The 26,840-nt window shown below is 45.0% G+C and overlaps 1 protein-coding gene across 5 annotated transcripts in view; it reads left to right on the top strand.

Annotated features, from left to right (window-relative positions):
* NDST2 (N-deacetylase and N-sulfotransferase 2) overlaps positions 1–26,840 on the top strand; it is a 130,250-nt gene that overhangs the window by 88,680 nt on the left and 14,730 nt on the right. For 3 of the 5 annotated variants that reach the window (XM_068689479.1, XM_068689482.1, XM_068689481.1), the window contains 4 exons: positions 17,776–19,175; positions 24,456–24,543; positions 24,864–25,018; positions 26,538–26,723. In XM_068689479.1, coding sequence (XP_068545580.1) covers positions 18,183–19,175; positions 24,456–24,543; positions 24,864–25,018; positions 26,538–26,723 — 1,422 coding nt within the window. In that variant the 5' untranslated portion in view covers positions 17,776–18,182. Of the gene's footprint in view, positions 1–2,482; positions 2,753–14,458; positions 14,481–17,775; positions 19,176–24,455; positions 24,544–24,863; positions 25,019–26,537; positions 26,724–26,840 lie in introns of those variants that run through there. The other 2 variants (XM_068689480.1, XM_068689483.1) reach the window with 2 other exon arrangements.

Here is a 26,840-nt window from a genome sequence, read left to right on the forward strand (position 1 = left end):
TCGTCTTTGTGATTAGTGGAGTATTGAGAGGTTTCCAACATCTGCCTTTTGCTCGCTGTGGCTTGAATGGAAACGATATGTTTACTGGCAAGGATGGCAGCCAGAAGCTAAAAATTTAAATGATTTTAGGTTATGTATAAATGAAAATTTTTGTCAGCATCATCCATCTGCAATTCACAAAGTTAAAGAGGCCTGCAGACTTGCAGGGCTGCATTGTAGCATGACAATTCTGTGAGAAGTTTGTTTGTTTTAAAGAGGCAAGATAGAGAGTTGTCTCCTCTGTTAGATGTGGAACCCCTGTTTTTAAAAGGTACTCAACATCCATTTAGCTTTTGTTGATTAATTAGGGCAGCTGCGTCAGTTTCTTGTGTGTAATCTGTATCCCTCAGCACCTCATCATTTATTCACTGCTTAGCAGTAAATATCAGTATGTCTGGGTGCTTTTCCTTCTGAAAGACTTCAATGCTTCTTTCAGTTTTCATATTAAATGAATAAATAATTTGCTGTGTTTTTGTAATATATCTTCCAGGATGAAACAGCATTGAGCAAATCATTGTGTTATTATGGGACAGAACAAATACATATGTGCATTCTGAGTTAGTTTTATTGTTAATTTGAAAGGAAAATCATCTAATTTATAATAAACAATTTAAACCATTTTAGCCCTTGCTTCCGGGACTTGTTCTTGTTCCACCAGAGCAATGCGACACTAGAAAATACATATCTTTCAGACAGTTCTTACTGCAGCTACCTGGTCTTTTTAACTGTGAGAAACTAGCCATCCCACAGAAGCAGGTGAAGTCACAGGAGGTAACTGCAAGGGCCTAATCATTGACCCTTGTTTCTGATTTTTCTTTTTAGCTTGGTCGTGTCAGGAGAAAATTTGAAGGAGGCGCTTTGTTTGCTGTATAATAGAGGCAGCGACTGGATCGATCAGATTCAGGCCTCTTCCAAAGCTCTCGAATACCCTGTAATACTCTGTTGCATGAAGTTTGCAGTGTCTTATTACAGAAGTGTTCGCTGGGGGCTGTCAGCTCCCGTTAAAATAACTCTTCTAGAGATGTGTGCTAGTGTGTCATCCTGTCTGAAAACCCTTTTCTTCCAAACCCTGTCTGGGAAAGGATACAACTTTGAGTGTACCTAGGGCACTGTGTCTTCAAAGAGCAGGGTACCCTGCCATGCTCATCTTGTTTCTTCCAGTGCATCCTGCCTGCCTCTCCGCTCTTCTAGAGCAACACTGCCTATCATGTTCTGAAATACAGAACCGCTCTCGTGACATTCTTTTGGGGGTTTAATGAGAGTTTATCCCTCCCACCATTACGACCAAACACACTTGGTTAATGACAGAGCATACTCTCAGGTTTATGTACTTGTTCTTTTAGCATGTTAATTTTTTATTAGTGGTGTACAAGGAGGTGATTTTTCTGTGTCCATCTGCAGATTTATTCCAGTCTCAGATTCCAATAATAGTGGCTGAGTATACTTAGCTGGTGTGCATTTGGTTTGGTTTGCCTTTTTTCCCCCCCCCTCTGATAATGAGATCAGTTCACTGAGTGAAACTGTGAGCCACATTAGGGCAAGAGAAGCAATTTACTGCTGCCGAATGCATTTGCGGAGCATAGTTTCCCTCAGCTTGTCAGCTTGTCAGTCTGAAGGCATCCATAAACCCGTGACAGCTTCAGAAGACAAACTCCGGCAGCAAGCTGTCAGGGTGCCAGGCACTGCTGGCTGTGTGGGCTGCCTTCCTCCCCTCTCCCCCACTCACCCTCCCTCTGCCCACCCGCCTCTCTTCCCCCCGCCCTGCGTCCCTCTACCTTATTGGTGTGGTTTTAGGTGCTGCTCTTCTTCACGACAGCACCTTTTTGCTTTCCCCCTTGATCCTCCTGCCACAGGAACAAAAGGGGAGCTGGCTGCCAGCGGTGCAGCACCTGCCCGTGCAGTCCGGGGAGCGGAGGGGAGGAGAGTGGGAGCCCTGCATCGCGCTCTGCCTGAGCCGGCAGCGAGCTCGTTCAGTCACTTTGCTTGAAATGCCTTTGAACTGCTGCCAGATCCCATTGTCTGCCGTGCAAATGGAGTTCAACGCCCCACCGCGATGAGATGCACAGTGTGTTAAGAGGAGGAAGGAATGGAGCTGTATCCCCACCCTGAAGGAGCATCTCGGATCTGCGGTGTGCCATGATAAGCTGAACACTGGACCATGCTTCTCTTACTTTCCCTTCATTGTTCCTGGGATTTCAGGGAGTGATGTGGAAGCTTTTCAGAGGGGAGCTGCAAGGCGAGATAGTTTCTGGGGGAAAGCTTCTGTGCTTTTGGGCTGCTTATGTGGGACTGTGCTTTGCCCACCACCCACCTGTAGCTGCAGTGTGATACACCAGCTAGTGGTTAATGGTGTGTGTTTGGCTCAGCAGTGGTGTGCTCGTTTTTAGCGTTAATTTGTTTACATTTTTCCATTTGTCTGTATTTAAAATTCCTGTATTTTTAGGTTCACAACATGATTTGAGAGATTTTGGCAACACTGAGTGAAGGGAAGGCAGCCACTGCTGGTACTAATGGTTCAGCCATCTACCAACTGTGCAGCCCAGCTGCCCTTCTTGGGAAAGGCCAGCTTACTTTATTTATGATTCCTGTGAAGAGCAGTTCTCGGGCTTTCCACTCCCCTTGCTTTGCCTTTGGCTTCATGTGTTTCCTTGGGCTGCTGTCTGTCAGACTCTTTTTGAGAGAGCAACTTCACCTGTGGACACCGCTTTTAAAGGTAGGAATTTGGGTATTTGCACTTGTGCATGCTGTTCCTTATCTAATTGTTTCTTAGGCTGTTACGAGAAAACATTGTTTGCTTTCATGCTTTGTTATTTGACTGTTTGTTTAACCAGTCACCATTTGCAAGGACAGCGCTTTGAGAGAAGGATGGAGGAGCTGTTCTTTGCTGACTGTTAGGCAGTGCACTAAGTGGAGTTGGCAGGGCTTGTATCGCGCACTGATATGCCTGCTATGTTCCTTGGTCATTAAGCTCTTTGCTAGTTCCTTCTCCTCCTCCTTCCGCTGCTCTCCCTTTCCTTCCCTGATAGGACATGTTATGGTGATAGGATGTTTCTGCATCTAACCTTGCTAATGGGTTACAGTCAGGTTCTGAAATGTGCTGGGAGAAAGACAAAATCTTTCAAAAAAGCAGGTTTTAACTGCTGCACGCCTTTGCCTAGACTAATGCTCGTGTTCTGCTGAATATACATACTGACCTGGCCCTTCTTTATGTCCTCAATACCTGATCAGAAATTGAACAGATATCAGCAGTACTGGTAACTGATGAAATCTTTGTAAAGGTTAGAGCCATTACAGACAGAACATTTTAAAATCAGATAATATCGTGTGTGTTCCCCAAGGACTAATGCAACCACGTTTTCTAGTGGTTTGTCATACAGCAATCTAAAATCTCATTTGCATCTCAAGAGCAGAGCTAGTTGTGCTTAGTTAATATTAAGCAACTTGAAAGATTAGGAATAGATATTTTTTTTGGTAAATGTTCTTTTTTTGTTTCACCAGGAACTAGGAAAAGAAAGGTATTTGGCTAACTGTGTGTTTGATTTTTGTTTTTGAACTCCCTGGGAAATAAGATTCACTTGGAACACTGAAGATTTTCTGGTCATGAAGAAATTTCTGACCCTTGAGCTGAGATGCAGCTGCCATTCTCTTGGTCAGGGCACACTAAACAGAATCGGGACCTTAAAAAATGTCCTTCAATTAACCCGTCAATTTCATGCTGGTAATAGTGCTGCTTCTGTGGTGCAGCCAAACACTGCAGATGTAGGAAACAAGAGCTTGGCCTGGAGCACAGACCAGAAACTTCTCACAGGGCCTCTTCTCTTAAGGGTCTTAGTTTCTTCCTCTTGCTGTCATGAGTGTAGTCAGATGATGAGGCTACTGTGTAGATGCAGCTCCTGCAGCCTAAAACCTTCTCTCTACTATGTGACTATGCAAAAAGGAGACATTTTCAATTCCCTTCACTCCCCAGCTTCAGCTCATAAAGGATTAGGAAGGGTGGTGCTCTCTGCTTAAGCGATGTGATATGTTTCAGGCTTGCAATGAATTTTTTTTCTCTGTTATCGTAGTTACTTTAAGACTGTGGCCTTTCTATATGCTATTAAATTCCACAATCTAAAAGAGAGAATGAAATGGTGTAAGTTGACAGGTGCATTTCAGCAATACAGAGCTGAAGTAACCTGTCAAAGGTCACATACTGATAACTCCAGGAATCTTGGGTCGTACCTCACTGCTGGATTTGACAAGCAACCTCCCATATGGCTTTTTGCTTTGACGGTTTGAAAGAAATAACTATAAAAATATAAATGATCTTTTCATAAAAATGTTCTCCGTTGTTTTAAACCATCCGGAAATGATGTATCAAGTCTGTTCATCTTAGATGAAATACAGTGAAAAGTCATTAGCGCTACTGCTGTCCTTCATCCTAAAACAACCATTTTATGCACTTAGCAAAATGTTCTGGCATGTCAGAGGCATTTCATGAGTGGACGCAGCCATTTGCTTGAAACCACAATTAAGGTCTGGTTGCTGAGCTCCTGTTCTGCTTGGTATTACCTTGTTGGTGTGTATAGGTACGTCTCTGTTGTCACACCTCGTTCCACAAACCTGTCTGTCCCCTGCTGAAGTTTCCTTCTAGCAGGACAGTGTGCCAGCTAGGGCGCTGTGCTGGACTGGAGCAGGTACTCGAGTAGTTACCACTCAGCGGGGTGCCTGTTTTTTGATGCTTCATGATGGAGTCACCCAGTGCAAAGAAAGCACTCGGGTGTGTTTGAGAGCTGTGAACCTCATTTTCATCTCTGGAACACTCTAAATAAGGTGATGGATTCAATAAGCTTGTTTCAAGAGAGGCAATTGGTAGTGCTCATTTATAAAAAATGTTGCTGGGTTGCTGGAAAACAGGAGGGGGAAGAGGTTGAGAAAGACAGTCTGCAAGCTAAGCCTACTTATACACATTAGGATGAGCCCAGGCATGAAGCGAAAGAAAAACTCGGAGCTCTTCATTATCTAATACTCCCTCAGGGCAATAACAAACTCCCTGTAGAAGCCAGCAAGCCAGGCACAAGGGCTGGCAGAGAGCGAGCACACATTGTTCTCAGAATATGGCTGGTACTGGAGTCTTTCACTGTGAATTTGAAGCCATCTTTAATGCAAAATATTCCTCAAAGGGATTTTTGTTGCTTACCATTTCAAAAGCTGCCTTCAATCCAGTGTGATGCCTTCTTCCAAACAAAAGGTTGTAAAGTTAGGTATTGTACAGCAAAGGATGCATAATGTTGCTTTTTCCTAGCTTCATGTATGAGCTGAGGTTATGCAGACACCCTCCTTTTTAGAACTGAAAAAGACCGAACGGAGAAGCTCACCTCTCTGTGCTTTAGCGTGTTGTGGCTTTCAGCCTTTCTGTGACGCTTACTGGCCACTCCATATTGTGTGCTTCATTTCAGAGTAAGTAATCAGTTTTATACTGAAAATTGAAGTGCAGAATATATTTGTGTGATGGGCAAATGTTTCTTAGGGGGGTGGCGGGTATGGGAGAGCATGTAAGAGACCTCCAGTGTCCCCCACTGGTACCTATACAACTGCTGTGGTTTGGATTTCTATAAGGGGTAGGGGAGACCAGTTAAGGAGTCTCCTCTGAAACAGTAGGATACTCGGGAGTAGGGTTTGTGGCATCGGTTCAGTCTGTGTATGTTAAGTTGGTCGATTGGCATCAATCTGTTTAGAATCATGAAGGAAAGTGTACCTCTCTCTAAGAAGGTAGAGGGTTTAAATATCTCCGCTTGTTTGTATTCCTAGCATTTGCAAAGTCCAAGGTGATCCTTCATATAAGCAATTTGACCTAAAACAAATTCACTGTCACCCCCCTTGCCAATAAATTAAATGCCATCGCCAGCAGTTTAACCTCTGAGGTGGCCCTTGCTGAATGAGTGCAGGTCCTGTTTGACGCAAACAGCAGCAATAAAGAAAGAAATGTATGAGAGCTTGGCAAATAGAGTGGAGGGGAAAAGAATTTCCACCCTTTTCATGGACCAACCTCTGTGTTGCAAGCAAGCAAAGCAAAGTTACAGTTGTTGTTCTAATTGAGAACTGCAAGAAGATTTTTCACCTTCTGTCTGTCTCAAATCTCATTATCTGGAGTGTTTAGAGTAGATCAGTGAGTGGTAGCAATCCCACCTGTATCACTGCTTTGAAGTTTGGGTTTTACACAGCTAGCATCGGGATAACAATTCATTCTGATACGTTCAAGAAGTGCTCTTGAGGCACTGCTGGTCATAGTCTTTCTGCGTAACTTGATTCTCATTTAATAGATGAGGTTCAGGCGATGTGTAACTATGTCAAATTAAAAGTGGAATAGTGAACTGGACTCAGGCTTACTCTCAAATTCCCTAGCTCTAAAGATGATATCTAGGTGCCTTGTAGAAGGAAGGTAATGAAGAGTTCTCACTGTCTCAAAAAAGGTCTTTGAACCCATTTCCAGTGCTTGTGGAACATGCAAAGGGGAAGTTGAAGCTTTTAATATCCCACCCTGTTGTCTCCTATGCTACTGCTCCCCTTCCTTACGCCCCTTCTGTTCAAGGAGAGAAAGCCAAAAATGGCCCTGAAGTTTCCCTGGCAGTTCCCAGTGTTGGTTTCCTGACCGTGGAGCCCCCAGTTCTGTCTCAGCTGTGGAGTCTTCCTCCCTGAATGCCCTGGAAAGCCTGCATCTGGATAAAAGGACAAAATTAGGTCTTCAGTGTATGTGTGCGGGAATGAGTTCAAAACCAGTCCCCCTGTGTTAGCTCTTGGAGGAGCTGAAGGGCAGCAGCATACAGCCTGACAGCCTCACTCCCATGCCCCTGGGCACTGCCTGGAAGGAGTTTGCCGCTGCCAGAGGGCTGCCCTGCTGAGCAGAGGAAAAACAGAGGCTGAAACCGAGCACTGGGTTTCCTGGAGCTGGGATGACCAACGCATTTGTTCAACAGGCAGCCCTGTGTGGCCGAGGAGGAGGAGGATGTGTGCGTCTGCTCTCCTGAGCAGGGGATGCTGCTGGATTTGCACCACCTCCTAGCACAGAGGGGTTTTGGGCAGTGGCACCGGCGCCTGGCAGGCCATAATGAGCAAAGGGAGGCCACGTTGCTTCCAGAGGCAGGCTGCTGCCTCCTGATGCTTGCCTGGTCATGGCAGGTAAGGTGGTTGGGATGGTGCAGGCAGGCAATGCAGGCAAAAATCAGCATAAAAGCACCAGGGCAAGATTCTTGCTACAGGTATCAAGGTGTCAGCAGATCCATTGAATGAGCTTTCCATTATCGCTTCCAGTGGCAGATGTTCTGCGAGCCACTTAGCGCTTCACGGGAGGATGAGAACAAAGTCAAAGCTTGCAGTCTGTTGCCGCAGCACTAGCCCGGATCCCTAATGCAGGCTGGATTCTGTGATTCGGGTAGAGGCTTCGCTTCTTTGTTGTGTACAAAAACATAGCACGTCTTCCAAAAGCTGTAATTCGTACATTCCAGCTACCAAGCTAATTACGTGAGAATTAAATAGACCAAATAATTAGAGCTAAAATTAATTTGTGTATTTAACTTTAAATTTAGTGTCTAAAATTTTAAAAGATGTTTATCATGGTGTATTTTTAAGTAACACAATTATAGCTCTTCAACATTGCTGTAGCTAAAAAATATTTAGTCACTGTGTTTTGGCTACAGTGAAGAAGATAAAATTCAGTTTGGACATCCCAGGCTACCTTTCCTCTCCCTTTTGCAGCAATGTAGAGTAAAAAAAGAAGTAACAATCTTTTCTGTAAGTACAGTGTTAATCTTATTTGGGGCTCCTAAAAAGCATGAATTAGTTAGTTACAGTGTCGCTACAAAGTCAAGTTTGAATACGTGAATGCTCTAAATGTGATTGTTTCTCTTCTCATCACAACTGTGCATAAGATTTAGTGTTAAGTGATCTGAAAACGTTAAAGCGTTATCTCGCTGGGATCAGTTAGCGCAATTGTACTTGAGACTTTAACACAAATGAGCATTTTCAGGGAATTTCAGCATTTATAACATTTTATTGTGGGTGTTCTTTAGTTTAAGTGATCTACACTGCCAGCTAGCGCACCTTACTAATACTGCTTTTGTCTGATTATGGGCAGTGATCTCACCTGAAGGAGCAGAAAGTGCTGTAAGGACATAGTTGGGGCAACTTTCCTGCCTTTGCAGTCCTTCTCCCTAATGCTTTTCTCTGGACAAAAGAAGCAGATGAAAGCAGTTAGTTCTGCAAGCATACTCAATTTTCACAACCAAACCAGCAGTGGCTTTAGTCAGGATATAGATGAAATAATGTCTCCGGGTTGTTGCAAGACATGCTGAACTTCACCCTTGTAGACTGGATGAGCCCTCCTCCAGGACCATTACATACATGAGCTGGAAGCATGCTAGTGTATTTCTGCTGGAAATTCATCTCTGAAGATGTTAATCTTTTAGTTTCTGCTTCCTTTGGCTATTCAACAATCCATTTTTTTTTTTACAGTTAGGCAAGCTAGACCTAACATCTGAGTCAAATTTTGTCTTTAGCCGCTATGTGTCTGCCTCCTTAAACAATGTGAGCTGTCATTTTCTCCTACTCCCCTCTGACTCCCCGTGCACTCCTCCCTTTATCTCTTCCTCCTACTCTCAGCTTTGCATTTAGTTTCATGCTGCCTCCTATTCCTGGAACAGCCTCCCAGTCTGCGCTGCCAAAGCCTCCCTCCCTCTCTCTGCTCTTGCGAACCTGTTTCTTACAGCAATTGCTTCTAAGTTGTTTACCTGATTAATCGTCTCTCTCTGTGCTTTCTTTCCTGTATTTGTTGTTCTGGATCATGTTTTTTTTATGTGAGAGATGACATATTGCAGGATAAGGAGTATATTTGCCACTGTTTTGTGGTGTATTGTTTACATTAGCTCTTTATATAATGATAACTAATAAATTCTCCTTAGTATTTGAGTGCAGATTTTTTCACTAAGCTATAATTCGCTCTTAACTGTGTGCTATGAAAGAACAGCCCTGTTTTATCTTAAGGTAATTGCTAGGCTGTGAAAATGAGTGTCTGTATTACAGCACGTGCCGTCAGATAGCCATAGAGGCGAAGTTCAGCTGTGTTTACCAACGTGCGTGAAATGGTGGTAGAAAACAAAGGGCTGTGGGCAAATCTGATGCTCAGCACTAGTACTGCCATTGCATGGCTTCGCTGCTGGGGTAACTGTGGTGCCGTGACTGCTGTTATGTATAACCTCTTATAGGCTTGCATAGAGATAGGCTGGATGTCTTCTGTCAGACTACACTAGAAGTGGGTTGTCTTTACTGAATCCCTCACCATAGCAGCAGAAGAGAACTTTTACCTTTCTACCTGCAGAGAGTTTTTGTTTTTCTGGCAACTCAGTTCTTTCCTTTTCCAACTGAGTGCAAGGCAATCTGATCATCCATTTAAAAAATGAAAAGTTGTCGGGATTATCTGTTTTCAATTTACTTTTCTAGACCAAGTCAGATATTTATTTAGAATAAAAAGCAAAACACCTGAAAATATTATAGCTTTAGACCAAGTTTCATAATAAATAGGGTTCTGAATGCTTGTTTTCTTAAGTCTCATTTCTGTTAATATCTGACCTAATACCTTACTGCTATGTGTGGAACAGTAATATTCTCATATTTAAATGTATTCTGTAGGTACTTACTGGAGCTTGCAAAGTGGCACACAAGACTAACCCAATTAATTTTTACATGAAGGTTTGGCAGATGTTTTTATATTATCAGTGTTATCAGAATCAAAAATTGGACTTTAAGTCTAAATTTCTTCATGAAAAAATAATTTCAGGACAAAAATAGTCTTCTTGTTAATGAAAAATGAATCAGATTTTCAGTAGCTTAATTTATTTTATTGGGAATTTTACTACATGCATACTTTGGAAAAATGGCTCCAGCGTAGCTGACAGTCTCTGCAACCACTATTTGGGCACCTAACAGTTCTCAGTACCCAGACCCTTTTGTCTTCAGCTGCAGTTCCTAACTGAGATGTGCATCTTGCTTAAAATTCTTGAGCTTTCTTGACCAAACTTCAGTTTATCAAAGGGTTGATTTGATTGCAGATATGGCAGCTTTTGTTTCTGAGTTTGTCAGTACTGTTAATTAGGATGTTAATGAGGCCTCTGGTCTTAGTCTGCATGAACAAGTATTCTAAAGATGCTGCTTCAGAGCAGAAAAACATTCTACCCATAATCAGGTGACTAATTAAAAATGTAAGAATTCAGCACCCTCTTTAGTAATTAAGTCTATAAAATGGGAGGAAGGTAAAGAACTAGTGGTGTGTAATTACTCTAACACGTTTAAATGAATTAATATATTTGAGGTGTATTTAATTTGAAACCATCAATTTTGTTTGTATTGATCATCTAAAAAGCGAGGTTTCTGTAAGGAGGAGCAGAGGGCAGGGTTTTGAAATTGTTGTTTAGGTGTGATAGTAAACATGGAGTAGCACAAACCGGTGTGGAAGTAGGTGTGCATTGCTTGTGGTGTAACGGCTACAAACACAAACGGTTTGAGAGAAAATTAACTAATTCCACCCACATTAAGACAGGGGAGTCTACCAATAGCCACAGCTTCTTATCAGCCTGTTTCTCTAGCAAGACTCTCTCCTGCTGCTTCATGCATTGCAAACTAAGTGTGAGAAGCTTTGGGAAACAGCTGTGTGACCTGATGCGTAGGCTGGCTGCGTTCTCCTGCAAGGTTTGGAGATCAGCCCTGAGCCATGGGTGATTCCGAGGAAAAGCTTGTGCACATCCCAGTCGCCAGGCTGCGTGGTGCCGGTGGGAGGCTGGAGATGGCCTGAGCTGACTGCCGGGGAGCAGCAAGTGCTGGATGCTCCGCCAGGGAGGAGGAAACGGGAGCCAGGCAGGATATGAAGCTGGCATGGGCAGCATCCTCAGCAACAAGGGTGCAGCCCCACAGCACGCAAATAAAACAACTGAAAGCAGTTGGTGACAGCTGCCAGGTTCATCACCAGGTGGGTCCAACTTTGGGTCGGCAAAGGCAGAACGCACATGTAATGTAGTTCATGTCAGGGCCTGATCTTGGGTACAGCTCACAGGTCAGCGGGTGGAGACTGCTCAGGGAACTTAGAGACTGCTGCTGTGTGCAGGGCCCCGGCAGTCTTCCTTGTAGAGTTCCCCCTCAAGATCCATTTCTTCCATAACCCTTGTGAAAAAAACAGATTATGATTTTCAATGCACAGGCTGCCATAAAGGCTTAGGGAAGGCAATAGAGCTCTTTGCATCAGTTCCCGTCTTTTGGACACCCAAGCTTCCAAACCACTGTCATAGCCAGTCAGTGTAATCTCCATAGGTCTCAAGTCATCCTCCCTTTCTCCCTCTTCCACCGGTTCCACTCTCCTTCCCTTAGCTTATTTACTCATTTTGCCTTTCCTAAGCCAGATTTATAGCTTTTTTTTTTATCGCCTTTTCTGCCTTTTTTTCTGAAACTGAGTCTACACTGTGTTAAAAACTGTCTTGCAATAGCCAATAATTGTTTTCTGAGTCTGGAAAACTTACTTATTTCAGTCTTACCAAGGTAATAGTGAAATGAATATTTGAAACTACAAAATCTGGGAGGTGTGCTTCTAGCTTTACATGGGATAGAAGTCTCTTGAATAGAAGATCTCAGCTGAAAGAAGGCAGGGAGGGAGCTGCTGTACACAGGTAGGGAACATGTCCTGTTTAGAAGTCCACCAAACACTGTCCATGTGCAAATACATGAGAACAGGTAAGTAGAAGAGCCTTTTCTGAGGCTTTATACTTCGGCAGAGCATACTTTTACAGCACATTTCTGGTCTTAAATTGGACAAGCTTTCAGCATAAAGGTACTAAAACTGTTTTAGTTGGTCCCTGCTGTCATATGTTCCTAGATAAAATAGATTAGAAGAGAAGATGAGTTCCTATGTGTTACCTGAAGCAATTGAATATAGATTAGTCTCTTGCTAATTGAGGTGAAATTTTTAATGTATAGCTCAAAGGAAGAACAGATAGGCTGCTTTCATAACTATTGTGGATTAACTTTCAGCATGTACATTTCTGTATTTCTCAGAGACACGTTAACTCTAAGTTGTCCTCTTTTTGCCACACTTTGTTTCCCCACTGGATTGAATTACTTAGGAGAAGACAGCAGAGAATACATTTTGCTTTCTGCAGCAGGATCATTTATCTGAGTTCTGATAAGCAGGGTGCACGAGGGAATGGAAATTAGATCCGTGTTCATATCTAATGCGGAAGGAACTGCATTTATTTCCTGTTCTCACAGTTGCATTGAAGATGTTCTGCCATGATAGAGCAAACTGGTTGACTGGTTGACATAGAGGAGGCTGAAGACGGTCCCACCATTTGGGTTGCTGAGATACTCACTTGTCACCTGGGTGGGACTGGAGAGCCCCTGGTGTGGCAGGCACTGAACCTGCACTCGCTGTAGTTCTCTGTCCCACAGCAGGCGTGGTGTCATTACCTGCTTTGGGAAAAGCCCTAGGGTTGGAGTGTGTGTAGATGCAGGTGTCAGAAGAGGCATGAAACAAAAGGAAAGGTAAGTCCAGATCAAAACTGTGAGGTGTTTGTGGCAGGTTGATAGCTGGGTATTAGAGCTTCAGTAGCACATGAAAGAAAGAACTGGGGATGCCCCTTTGGGCATCTCCGAGGAAAGTGCCTCCTTTGTCTCATAGGAGCAGGTGTGTTAGAGAAGCAGAGCAGTTACATCCTGCCAGCTGGTGGAAAGCTCAGCCTGCTGTGGGCTCTTCCACTACCAGAACACTTACATAGCTGCATAGTAATTGTGTTAAGTAGGTAGTATCAGCAACCGTTGAAGGCTGAAGTTGTTTGTGGGTTTGGGGTTGTTTTTTTGTTTTAATTAATTCAGATCTGCAGTTTGTTGCTCTTGTAGAAGGTGCGAAGTTGCACACCTGTCTGGGGATAATTAAAAAAAAAAAAAAAAGTAATTACTACTTCATTGCACAGGTCTTTTCCTCGTATCGGGCTGATGGGTATCAAGCCGGCTGGCCAGCTGGCAGCTTTCCTGCTTACCACAGGTCTGTACCAGGAGAGGCCTGTCCCTGCATGGGGACTTGCCTAAGCATTGCAGAGCGTTGCCTCAAGGCTCCAAGTGGATCTGCCGGAGCAGGGTAGGCACCATTAGTGTTTCTCACCTCTTTGATCTGAGTTTGGTACTCTTTGGGCAGTCCCTCACCACAGGGTTTTACTGGCAGTGAATGCCAGCAGAAGCACACACCCAGAGCCCAGATATGAGCTTGGCTGGCAATTACATTACAATGTGGCTGTAACTTCCCCAGTATATTTTTTTAGTCCAGTTTATGGAATACAGCCATCGCTCCTCCGTCTGAGGGCTTGCAGCATGGCTCGCTGTGCCCTGCTGATGGCACCAGATGCTTCGTATTCACAGGAGAGCGCGGCTGTACCTGCAGGCCTGGCATACGGCTATCGCTGCAGACAAGGGAGAGGTTGCAGTATCTCACAGGGAAGCAGGCAAATGAGGAACTTTGTGTCATGATTACACCGTTAAAATGGAATGGGATGGAAAATCAATCAGATTCCTCCTCTGATTACTGTGTAACTCAATTACTGCAGTCCCTCTGGGGTCCAAAGCAACAACTGTCTCGCAGGAAGCGTAGAAGACCTCTAAATTAGAGCTGTTGTAGACAAGAACAAGGTCCTGCCACTGTGCATTTCAGAAAGTTGGGTTATATTCTAAGTAATAAAAGAGATGTGGAGATGTACTCGTGATGCTGGGTCTTAGGGTGGTAGGACATTCTGGGGCTCAGCTAGGAGGGAGCTGTATGTCAGAAGTTATTGGTAAATGTGTCATATGACATCCACCATCTCCTATGTGCCTTGTCATGAGTGTACCAGCAGCCCCAAATATATTCTGCTCATTGGTTCTGGCTGAGTGCTGACTGGGCTTGAGCATTTGTACTATCCCCACAATAATTTCAAGGCGTTGGAAATATCTGGAGATCAGACACTGCAACCACACAATTCCGATTATTATCTTACATTCGTATCACATCAGTTGCCAAGTGGTTTAGCAGCTGATAATTCACAAAACGGTTAGTGTTTCACATTAACATTGTATATCACTAGGAAACAGAGCATCTAAGTTTTATAAGGCATTTGTTTGAATGCTGGTGGTTTGTGAGATAGCTGACAAAGGAATTGATGCTCTCAGATCTAGTGCTACTTTTCTGGTAGGACGGGAGCCTGCTGAGCCTGCATCCTTACACCAACGAAATACTTCCTCCTCGCTGTGCGTTCTGACTGCCTCCTCCTGCCGGTAGCACTCAGGCAGTCCCGGCGAGCTTGCAGTAAAGGCGTTTGGAGAGGACCTTAATTTATCTGTAAACCTGAAGGTTTTGTGGTGTTGGATTCCAAGGAGTGTGATCTCAAAAGAGGAGCCAGGTATTTTTGTTTCCTTTAAGAGGGATTATTTTTCAGTGTGATGTTTTTTTGTTTGTTTGTTTGTTTTGTTTTGTTTCCAGTATAGATTTTTCAGGGCTTTGTATTTTGTTTATGGGTGGTTTCTGACATCTCTTAACTTTTAATATAAATTTTGGTTGGTGTTTTTGTTTTGTTACTTTTTTTTCTTTGAACCTAAACCAGCTGATGTGGTCCCCAAAGAGCTTAACGCGTACTGTGCCAGCTGGCATGCCCTCTGGCTGTGAAGCCTTGTTAAAGAGATCAGAGCTGACAGATTCTTGAGCAGCAATCTGATACAGGCCTTTTTTTTATTTGTTTTTTCGAGCTTACCCATGTAACAAATGGGGGCTTGTTTGGGAGCTTCGCTAGAGGCTTGAATGGAGTCATTGTTACCAAAACACTGCTGTGATTCAGAAGTGCCCAGCAAAGGGGCTTCCTCTCCTTCTTGCCCCTCAGCTGGGCACTGCAGGTGTGGCAGCCTAGCTTAAACTCTAGTTTCATCCTTATTCTACAGAATAATCCGGTTGTCTTGTGTTTTTCATCTTTGAACTGATAACCAGGAATCTGAAGCTTCAGCTCTTTGTAAAACAGAGACTCGGTTCAATGCTAAAAATGAAGTTGGAGAGGTGAGTGAGTATAACCAGAGCAGAGAAGTGGTTTCCAGATTCAGCCTGTGAGAGTAGCGTCATAGAAGTACTGTAGGACTTTGCCAGGCTTCCACGCAGATCGGTACGCTCTGTTTTCTTACTGCTACCGTGGTGTTTAGATTCGAAATTCCACCCAGGAAGCACTTGCTTGGAAATTGCAGGCAACACATGGGCTCCTGAGCTTTTAAGTCCCTCTTTGCATTATTTTCTCCTGTAAAAACAACTTCTTGTGTAATGCATGTGAAGATCGGGAATCTATCTGGGAATCCAAAATAGTCTGATTATTCTATTTCATATAATGGGATTCAAAACCAAAAAGACGTGAGCTATTTAGGAAGATGTTGACTTACAGCTCTCAGTGTTCTCAGTCAAAATTGAGTATATAGGAATCTGAGAGGGGTGTTTTCTAAGAATTTATTGCACAGGAGTAGAATGAAGACCGCTTCTTATAGCAACTGATGTGCCTGGAGCTGCGTATATGGGGTATCTTGTACAGAACTCAGCTCTTAAAAAGATAGAGCATTTATTACATGTTTCTGTCTAACCTCTACCTGCCCTGCCAAATTCTGCCTCAGTATGTAGAGAAAAAACTGAAAGATGATCAGTTGTCTGGGTCGAAGAAATCACAGCTTATTGTCGCTGGCTGAGCTGGACTTCAAAGCCAGTTCTGTCATTGGAGATGGCCATTTGGGGATGCAGACTCAATCCATCTGGAGTCTGGGAAGCAGATTTTTTTAACCTTTATTCGTTTGCTGCCTTGCAGTGTGACCTTCAATAAGATTTGCTGTGTCTCAAGTTCTCCAGTGGCACATAGCACGTAATACATTTTATATTTACAGACTGCAGCTTTTCTGAAGCCCTCATCAGGGCTAAGGTTTTGTTATGCACTAAGCAAGCCAGTACCTGCTCTTCTGAGCTTATAGCATAGAAGTTGTTGTAGATAACACTTGATGGGCGCTACAAGGCTTGTATAAAGAGTACTCTGACTACTTGCCACCCCTGTCACAAAGTTAGCAATATTATATCATTTCACATAAAATCTGCTTGTTTTGTGTTTTGTTTTGTTTTGTTTTTTCCTCTGCTTCAAGCTATACCAAAGGTTTGGAAAAGAGTCAGTTGGGAATCTTTAGAGTGGGACTTCTGGCCTCATCTGTTAACTGATCTTTTCCCTGAGTCAGAAGGATTTCTTTCTGTTTAGTGATACATATTACAAAATAAGCATCTGTCTCACAAGTGGTTTCTTTTCTGTTGGAGCTAGTTGTTAAAACCCTCATGACATAAAAAACCTTCTGTCTGTCTGAAGCTCGTGGAAGAACTGGCCTTTTGATATTATTTGTTTGTCAGAATAATAATAAAAAGGCTCAGAAATGGGAGAAATGGAGAAGAGGTGATGAACTGTTTTGGAAGTACTCCTTGTTGTTGTTGTTGCCCTGGTGCCTCGTGGTTCTGGGAGCTATGCCGGCTGAGGAGGTGGCTAGAGGGACCGAATGTGGTGGAGCACATCTGCAGGAGTGTGGGTGTGCGAGTAAGAGAGATTTGAGAGAAGTTTGAAAGTGCTCCGGAGGGCTCACTGCGGGCACAGCTGACTTGGTGAGCAGCACCTCTTGTACAGGGTGTTCTTGCGCTGCCCTCGGACCTGCCTGTGCTGGGAGGGGCAGCAGGTGCTCACCAAAAATAGGCCTGTGTCCTAAGTAATGCACGCCTGGGTGTTACTGCTGTAGGTAGTCACATTTTGGTAAGGGAGAGAAACTTTCACAGTGATTTTAATTTATTTTCAAGCCAAGGGTCAATCTAGTCGCTTTCCGTAGCGTTTGCATTTTAGATGGATTGGTGTTTGTGGGCTTTGTTGAACATTTTATTCTGGAAACATAAAAACATATGGTGAAGTAGTCTGCTGTCATAAACACAAGGCAGGAGGTGAGGGAGCTTTGTAACATGAAGCTTTCACATGAGTGGCGGGTGAGAAGGTGAGGAAGGTTTCAGGAGGTGTTTCTTCTCCGCCTGCCGCTGGGTCAGCTGGCAGTGGTGAGCCGGGCAGTGTACGGGCAGCCTGTGCCCTCTGTGTGCCTGGGAGACGATGCATCCCCAGCGTGTTTCAAGAGCCCTGGTACAACGTGAGTTCCCGGGAGAAGTGAGGCAGCCTCATAGAGCGGGTGGAAACCACGGAAATTGAGAGCTGTAGGGCAGGAACGCTGGCAGGAATTTGAAGCATCCTGCTGGGTTCAGGACATCCATGTCCTGGGGGCCTAGGGAACCACACATCATTGCTAGAACAGGACAAGACAGACAGTGTGAAGCTCTCCCCTCCTCTGTTAATTTTGAAATCTAGGCTAGAATAAAAGGGGTTCATATCATGTGCTCAGTGGCATGAAGAGGAGTCGGGGAAGGCCAGATACCCTGGCTCTGTTTGCTGGGGTATGTGAGAACCTCACCCAAGAAGAGTGCTGAGTCCCCGTGCCTCTTGCAGAGGCTCTGATGGTTGTTCTGCAGCTCTGCCAAGCTCCTGTACAAAAGGTGTGCGTCACTTCCCAGGGAACAGGTTTGCACCTACTGATCTTGCCATTTCATTTCAAGCACATTAAATACCATGAATCCATCCTGAGAATTGACTTTTTCTTTTTAAATTGCAGGATGCAAAGAGAAGGTGCCATCATGTGAATGCAAAACCGCTAAATGAGAAAACGGGACACCTGGGAAGGCTGAGCTGAAAGTGCTTGTGCACAGAATGACAGACTGATCTGCTGTTGGAGACAAGAGTCAGGAAACCTCCCTCCTCCAAAAGACTTTCGTGAGTGAGAGGAGAAGAGCAGGAGGAAGCACACAAAAGAGCGATGGGAATTGAGGGCCATGGTTACTTGAGATAAATGGCAGATCCCTGGGAGTCTAGCCTGGTAGCTGTTTGCTTTAGCTTTGTCTCTCTCCGCAGCTGCTCTTTCTTTTTTGCAAGCTGCTGCTGGGTACTGCCACGGCGGCACTGTAGATTTCAAGAGCGACGTGGTTGCAGGGTGTGAGGAGGGGGTGGGCAGCCCGCCTCACCATGATTCAGTTGTGGAAAGTAGTGCGGCATGTGCGACAGCTGGAGCTCCACAGATTGATCCTGCTGCTCATTGCCTTCAGCCTGATCTCCATGTGCATCCTGGCTTACTACGTCACCAACAGTCCCAAAATTAAGGAGCCGCCACCCCTGCCCTTCAGTGACTGCAGCAACCAGCACCGCATCCTGATCCCACCGCAGGCCAGCTGGAGGCTTACGAAATCTGTGGACACCTCCCGCACAGATCCTGTGGTGCTCGTCTTCGTGGAAAGCATTTACTCCCAGCTGGGGCAGGAAATAGTGGCCATCCTGGAATCCAGCCGGTTTAAATACAGGACAGAGATCGCCCCTGGCAAAGGGGATATGCCCACACTGACAGACAAAGATAGGGGACGCTATGCTCTTATTATCTATGAGAATATCCTCAAATATGTGAATCTGGACGCTTGGAACCGAGAGCTGCTGGACAAATACTGCGTAGAGTATGGAGTGGGGATTATAGGCTTTTTCAAAGCCAACGAGAACAGCCTACTCAGTGCACAGCTCAAGGGTTTCCCCCTTTTCCTACATTCCAACCTGGGGCTGCGGGACTACCACATCAACCCCAGCGCTCCCCTGCTCTATGTCACCCGGGCTAATGAAGTGGAGCAGGGTCCCCTGCCCGGCGATGACTGGACCGTGTTCCAGTCGAACCACAGCACCTACGAGCCGGTGCTGTTGGCCAGCACCAAGTCCTCGGAGTCCATTGCCCACCTGGCCACCCACAAAGCGTTGCATGCCACGGTGGTGCAGGACCTGGGTCTGCACGATGGGATCCAGCGGGTTCTCTTTGGCAATAACCTCAATTTCTGGCTGCACAAACTGATTTTCGTGGATGCCATTGCCTACTTGACTGGCAAGCGCCTGTGTCTCACGCTCGATCGCTATCTCCTTGTCGACATTGATGATATATTTGTGGGAAAAGAGGGCACTCGCATGAAAGTGTCTGATGTAGAGGTAAAATCCCCAGAAAATCACAGGCCCCAGATAAAATCCCCATGTGTGTGGTATGCCAGGATTGTCAAGGTTGCGTTTAGTTTGAGTGAAAGAGTTGATTGCTACAATTTTTCTCATCTTAGACACAGAGAAGTAACCTGCAAAGATGCTGAGGCACAGTATGTGATACTCCTAACAAGCTGTTTTTTTCAGGTTTAAATGGAGCATTTTGCTTTGTAGGACCCGTAGCTGGCATCTTTGAATTTAGGATGAGGATGCCTGTGATGGTCTGTCCTGTATCCTCTTCAACACATGGAATACACTTAGCTTGAAGCCTGTAAATAAGCCCATAAGGGAATGGCTGGCACCAGCCATGATGGCAAACAGGGCTGTGATAGCAGCTGCCTCAGCGTGTTTCCAGACCTTCAAAATGCAGCACGCTGTATGCTTGCAGCCAAGGGCACAGAACATTAGGGGCAAAGGTATAAACAAAGTAATGTTTTGCATGTGTATCCCCTTACTTGAACTGAACCACATCCATAATGTGTTCCCAAGAGCACTCACACCTCACTGAGAGTCTTTTGTACATTCTGTTGTTTTGTTTTGTTATTTAGGTTTTTCTACATTTTTTACACACCCATGCAGGATGTATTTCTCAGCTCATCTTTCTTCAGGTGTGAGATACCAAGTTCTGGCTCTGATCCCAAGTTTAGCTTAGGGGAAAGGAAGCCCTTGTATTGTGTTTAGAGCTAGCATTATCTTTTCAATTCATTTGAAGCTGCATACCTGAAGCACCTCTAATTGCAGACCATCGACTGTTTTACTTGCTTCATTCTTTAACGATCCTTTATGACCACCTTTGACCATAACTCTGTGTTCCCAAACAAGCAGGTATAGAAAAATGGAACGGTTGGATGTAATACTCCTTTAAAGGAAATGCTACCATTTCCTTAATTTCACTACAGTGCCCTTGTGTTTTGAGATGTTAAAATGCTCTGAAAGCACATTTTTTGAAGGATCACAATCTTATCTTGCACCCTCTCGCCCAGACTTGCAGAGATTCCCACCTCCGTGGTGTTTGTGTGGGTTACAGACCAGTGTGAGAAAACAGGAGATAGTTGGCCACAGCTCTTTGGGACAAAGGCTATTCTAGTGATTTTAAAAACAAACCCAGACATGATAATTCCAAAAGATGCTTTGTTTGGGTTTTAACGGGGTGAAATGGAGGAATAATCTGTGATCAGTAAGCAGAGAATCTCGGGCAAAGCAGATAAAGCCCAGATTTATCCATTTAAAAGAAGCTCTCTGATTGCAGAGCCACGAGAGGTTAATGAATTTTTAGTTTTTAAAAGCGAGAAATAACTACATGGATTTGTTGATAGTCTCTTGCTGTGGGGAGAGCAGGGAATATAATGGTGACAAAACAGCTGGCATTTTCTTTGGCCTTTTATATGAAAGCTGTGTTTCAGGGCTGCTATCTCAACACACAGCTCCTTATCTTAAAGCTTAGATTACAGTGGTCAGGGTAGCAGTGGTTAGAAGATTGGAGGTTGCGTGAAGGTTTAAAATTGACTCTGCTATCCCAATGAGCCTGTTTGCCGTATGCAGGCCCGCATCCAAAGAGCTTCCCAGACAAAATGACTATTAAAAGAAAATGCTAAATATAATTTGATCAAATGCATGCCTGTGGTAGCTGTCCTCAGTGAGAGGAGCAATGTTTTCATTTGTGATGCTTAAAGGAGGGCTGGTTAGCTTTTTATCTTTCAAAAGAAAAAAAGGAATCGTGTTTGCTTTTACTTTAAAGATGATAACCCCTTGAGTTCCTGTTTCTGCCGAAGGGCTGCAGCAAGAACTTGCACTCCTCAGTTAAGTGAAGCAGTTGGGAGTTGCACAAGGAAAATATTTTTTCCTTGTAAGCTTTAACAGGGATTGAGCTGCACGTAATTAACAACAGCAACAAAAAAATCCTGGAAAATACCTTCTCTTATCAATTATTCCACATTGGGTCTCTTGTAAAATCGTAATCCTCAGAATTTACCAAACCTCCATGGAACCGGCCAACAAAGACTTAGCTGTTTCTAATGGAAAAGCTTCTGGCTTTTATGATCATTCCTGGTCTGCATTAGGTTTGAGGAAAGAAAATTAAGTAGATGATTTTTTGCCTCTCTGGTGGTAATCTCTTTGACAGCACTGTTTTGAGCTATGCCAGTGCTACTGCCAGGCAGTGAGAAAACTGCAGAAAAACTGAGAATCTGTTTTGAAATCTTTTGAGAATGTTCTGCTGTCCATAAGGGCAGTTTGTATGGAAAAGGTGTTTCTGCAAGACGTTCCTAGTATACTTTGCATGAGCAGTTGAGAAGGGCATGTCAAAGCACTTAGTTTTTTTATTCCATTTTTTATCCTGTTCATTTGTCCATTTACTGTTTTCCTAAACTCACAGTATCCTCAGGGTCCCCAGGATCTACCTTTCATCCTTGTTTCCCACTTTTCTTTTGCTGCTTTCTAGAGAGATCTGAGATAGGGGAGGTAATATTCAGGGTTGGTATGAAGCAGCTAAAATCACTGCAAACACTCTTGGAAGATAAAAATTTCATAGCAGAGTTACTTAAAGCTGAGCCCTGTATTACTGATGGCAGCTGATAGACTCTGATGGGATGTGACAAGTGGGAAGTCAGCCTGGCCTTGGTGGCCGTGGACTTATGAGCTCTGATGGGCAGCACTTTTCTGAGAATCTCCTGGAGACCCCGTGTTTTCCTCCTGGGGTGAGCCTTCCTCTGTTTCTAGCAGGGAGCTGAGACAGGGAAGGGCTTGTAGGTGGACACACATACCTCTTGGAAGGAGAAGGATTTTGGGGAGGGAAGATAGTTAGAAAAGAGAAATACTTGGAGGGGTTGGGAGGTTGGTTTTCTAGGGTAAGAAACTTACCTTTTCAGAGATGGGGGACAACTAAACTATTAGTTCTGTGTCCAGTACCAAATGTCTTAAATATGAAGATCTGTTTGCAGCTGGCTAGTTATTTTATATCTTACTGCATAATGTACTCCACATTCCTTGATTGCCTTTCACTTAAGAATCTCAGGGCACGTTATGGCTATAAATGAAATGCCACTTGAGTCACCTGGAAGATATTATTAGTAGGATAATATTCATCCTTCCTTATAGAAGAGAAGCAGAGTGCAGAGGTGTCAGAAGAGAGAAGTGCCATCTTCCTAGCCCGTTCCCACAGCTGCCTTGTCTCACCATACTACACACATGTTCCCATATGCTAGGGGATGGTGAATGCATCATTTTTTGGAAGGAATTTCCAAATATTTTGCTTGGCACCTTAGTCTCTTTTATCCCATGCAGGGGAAAGACATTTATTCAGACATGAGCTGTGCCACCCCATGGCTGTGGCCATGAGAAGGAGCAGTACCCATGCAGGGATGGCACACCACTCACACCTGCCAGGAGGGCAGGACTCTGCAGGGTTCTGCAGGCTCTCCCTGGGTCCCTCCCCGAACACAAAGGATTGCTGCCTGCCAGAGCACAGCTTTTTGGGATTTACTGTCAGATGTGTCGTCATGGTAACCCCAGCCAGGCTTTAAATCTCCCTCCATGCAGAGGAATGCTAAGCCTCTTAGCTGCTGTCTTTCCTCCCTCCACCTCCCTGCCCGAGCTTGAGGAATGGGATGTGCCTTGCAGGGCTGGAGGGAGAAGGGGAAAGGCCTGGGACAGCTCTGGGGGCATTTTCCTGCTGAAGGTACTGGGCGATGTGTTCCAAGTGCTGGTCCTACGCCAGGAGTGGTATTGTCACCCTGCTGGCTTCTTTGCAGAGAGGTGCACAGCTCTTAAACTGTGCTCCCTGGTCTGGGGTTGAGTCCCCAAGCCTTACGGGAGGGGAACTTGGCTTCCCATTGCTTGTTTTGGATCTTGTGCAGCAAGGAAGGCTTCAGCCAGCAGTGCTGCTGGCGGGCTACCTTTTAAAGCCTCACATGCACGTGTGGTGGGTACTGGAGATGTCATGTGCCATCTGTCCCTCAAAATACCACTCCAGGGTGGGAACTGGGATGAGGATGTGGTAGGTGTGTGTTCATGTAGGAGTGGGGATCTTTGCTACAAGTTTGTCCCAGGCTGCATCTGGTTTGTGTGGAGAGGTGGAAGAAGTGATTAAGTGCTTCTAGGGAAAGGTGTGGAAGCTTGGTTACTTCAGGCCCTCAGAGAGGGCGTGAGCCGTGTGCAGGCAGTGCCGCTGTGCTCCTTTGTGCCCCATAAAGGAGGGACACCTCTGAAGGAAGGTGTGCCCATCTCTGTGCAGTCTGGATGCTTTCTGCAGTGTTGTGTTGCCAAGTTGCTTGTATGTTTGCATTTAGCCCAAATCTGCTGTTGAGAAGTCATCACCTTGGTGCAACCGCTGCTTTTCTAGAAAAGCTATTAACATGTAAGTAACTGTCTGGGACAGGACCGCCTCTGGCACCTGCCAACAGCGCTCCTGCCAGGTCCCTGTTTGATTAAGAACTGCTCCCGTAGGGAGCTCCACCAGGGACAGTTTCCCCAAAGCACACGGGTAGTAGCAGAGCATGCATTTCAGGGCTGCACTTTTTACTCTTTTAGAACAGGAGAAATTTGGCTGGAATTAGTTTGTGTCCTTCTTGCACACTGAGCTGCTTTTTTTCTGTCAAGTCTGTCTGCTGTCTTACTCTGTGCGCTAGACCTTGGGGTTGGGGCACAGGGCTCCTTCCCTTTGGCTGTAACAATTACCTCAGACGTTTAAAGCAGACACAAGTGAGCAAGAGAGAACCTGTAGGAGATGACATGACTGTGAATGTCAGCTCCCCCAGGCTTTCTGTCCAGAATCCAGGAAACTTTACTGCTGTAAAAGGATTTTGGTACTTTCAAGGGACACAGAGCCAGGGATACCTCTCTGTCATGGGTTCAATAGCAAGGTCCCAGCCCAGAAGGGAGAGGAAGGGAGCGTTGAGGTTGAGCCTGGGAAGATTTAAGGCCTGTTCCATGGAGGTGAGATTTTTGTCCCTTTGCCTTAGCACAGACACTCTGGGTCCTTTACAGTGAGGTGGAGAGCGTGAGTGGGGGATGTATGTGGCTGTGGTTTTAAAGTGGCAGCATTCAGTCAGGCAAGGTGGTACCTCACGGAGGGGCTGTGTATGTGGAACCCTGGGTTACCCTGCTCCAACCCACAGATAGCAGTGCCTTAGCTCCATCCCCTCTGATACTTCAGGCTGAACTGGGCACAAGCAGAGCACAGAGGAGTGTTACAGAACAACTGAGTATGACCGTTTCTTTTTCCTTTAATCCAAACAGGCTTTGCTGAGCACCCAGAATAAGCTGAGAACTTTAGTCCCAAATTTCACCTTCAACCTGGGCTTCTCAGGGAAATTCTACCACACAGGTAAGCAAGCTCCTGGCACCTCGTTGTCCCCACACCTCTGTACAGCCCAGATGTTTGCAGTTGCTGCATGGTGCTATGGCAATGTATGGGGCACATTCCCATGTGGCTCTCTAGTGGCTCTTGACAGATTTGATGCATCTCTACTAGCACTTGCAGCTTTTGGCAGCTCCTTGCCTTGCTCCCCGTATGTGTGTGTGTAACACATTAAATCTTGATTCTCTGTTGGAGCGACTCAGCATTGCAGGGGATTAGCTACTGCTTAGAAACACAGAGCCCCTCTTCTGCTTTGTGTTTTTACGCTTCCTTTCTGCTCCTTGTAGGTACAGATGAGGAAGATGAAGGGGATGACATGCTGCTCAAGCACAGGAAGGAGTTCTGGTGGTTCCCTCACATGTGGAGTCACATGCAGCCTCATCTTTTCCACAACGTCACTGTGCTGGCTGAGCAGATGAAGCTCAACAAACAGTTTGCTGTGGTAAGGGGCATCACATTTTATCTCCTTTATAGTACTAATCCTAAAGTATTCTTCCCACGGAATAGCTGCTCAGACCCTGCTGAACACAAATACTAGCCTAGTAACACAGCTGCATTTAAAAAAGCCTGCCCTGAAAATTTAAATAGGTGCATGCCTCCTGCTGTCTTCAGGCAAGAAATAGAATTCGCATGCCTGCCTGTGCAGTGGGAAGTGTTTCCTGGCACCTGCATGGCTCCAGGCAGCTCCGCCACATTCCAGGGTGCAAATCCCAAGGCTCTGGTTTGCTGAGGTGTGAACTTGTTGTAGCATTACCATCCAAATCCAATTAATGTATAAACCCTGGCAGTGAGAAAGCATTTCCTGTTCCATCCTTGTGCACGGTGGCTTTGTACAAAGTCACCTACATGGTAGCATAAAATTCTCTGTGTGCTACCAGGCCTGGCTCTGGCCTCCCCAGACAGCGCTGGAGGGAGTTACTTATCTAGGAAGTCCAGGGGAAACTCCATGGGTTTTGGCAGAGGAGGGGGGAAACCTTGAACATCCTGCATTGCTGAGACAATGCCTGCTTTGTGCTTACAGCATGGAGTTGAATGTAGTGTACATGTTTCTCTGAAAAGATACGTCCTTTTCACCCCTAGTTTGGTTCTGTTGATGGTAATCCCCTTGGGAATAGCAGGCTGCTGTCTCATGTTCCCATGACACATGCAGAGTTGGAATGATCCTGAATTCAGAGCACAGTTGCAGCATTATAGAAACAATTTAGTCTCCTTCTATTCATGCTTAAGTAACATTGCAGTCTCTTGCAAAGAGAGACAAAGCGCAGAACACAATTATATGTATTTAACATAAAACAGGCTACGAGTGGGAAAGGAAGGCTGTTGCTTCATTTAGGGGCTCTGGTTTTATTGTACACCATGAGGGCAGAGCTGTCATCATTCATATTGTTACCAGAACCACATAGTGGAATTAAAAACCATGAAATTCAGATATTTCCTGTAATTTTAGTATAGCTTCAGGCCCAATACCTTCAGCCTGAGCAGCCTCTTACTTCATGCCTGCTTCTCTTTGAATTGCTGTCTTCAGGGCAGATCCCAGCTGTTGTCTTCCTTTCCTTCTATAACAGTTAAGGAAATTTTGATTTCCTCCTCTAGTGACTTACTTAGGTCTAGGCATTGTGGGAGTGAGTTGTGTCACTTAACAGCATTGATTAGTTTGTCTTCAGTAACCAAGGAGCCTGACCTGAGGCTTTGAATTAATCTGACTTATCACACGTGCAAGCTACAAGACTGTTCTTGCAGCAGCTGTTCCAAGTGCTGAATGTCCTTGTTGATATGGAATCACCCTTCCTATTTCTATAGATGTATAATGCAAGAAGTACAAGAAGCGTTTCATGTTTCCTAATTCAGAGAGATTTCTTACTACTCTGTCCCTTTGCTCCAACTTGAAGGCTGTTGCTAAGTATGACCCCTAGTAAGGATAGTTCAATATTGAATGATCAAGTTGCATATTCTGCTTTCAGGAGCATGGGATTCCCACAGACTTGGGCTATGCTGTAGCTCCACATCATTCTGGGGTTTATCCTGTCCACACACAACTCTATGAGGCGTGGAAATCTGTTTGGAGCATCCAGGTAACGAGCACAGAGGAATACCCACACCTGCGACCTGCCCGGTACCGGCGTGGATTCATCCATAATGGAATCATGGTGAGCACAGCTGGGGAAGCGGAGCCCATGGGCTCCTGGGCAGGGCAGAATTCCTGCCTGAGGAACACTCTCCTGATAACCTACACCACACACATGAATCTCAGTATCACCCGTGTT

Source organism: Anas acuta, chromosome 7 (assembly GCF_963932015.1).
Source record: "Anas acuta chromosome 7, bAnaAcu1.1, whole genome shotgun sequence".
Classification (NCBI taxonomy): Eukaryota; Metazoa; Chordata; class Aves; order Anseriformes; family Anatidae; genus Anas; species Anas acuta.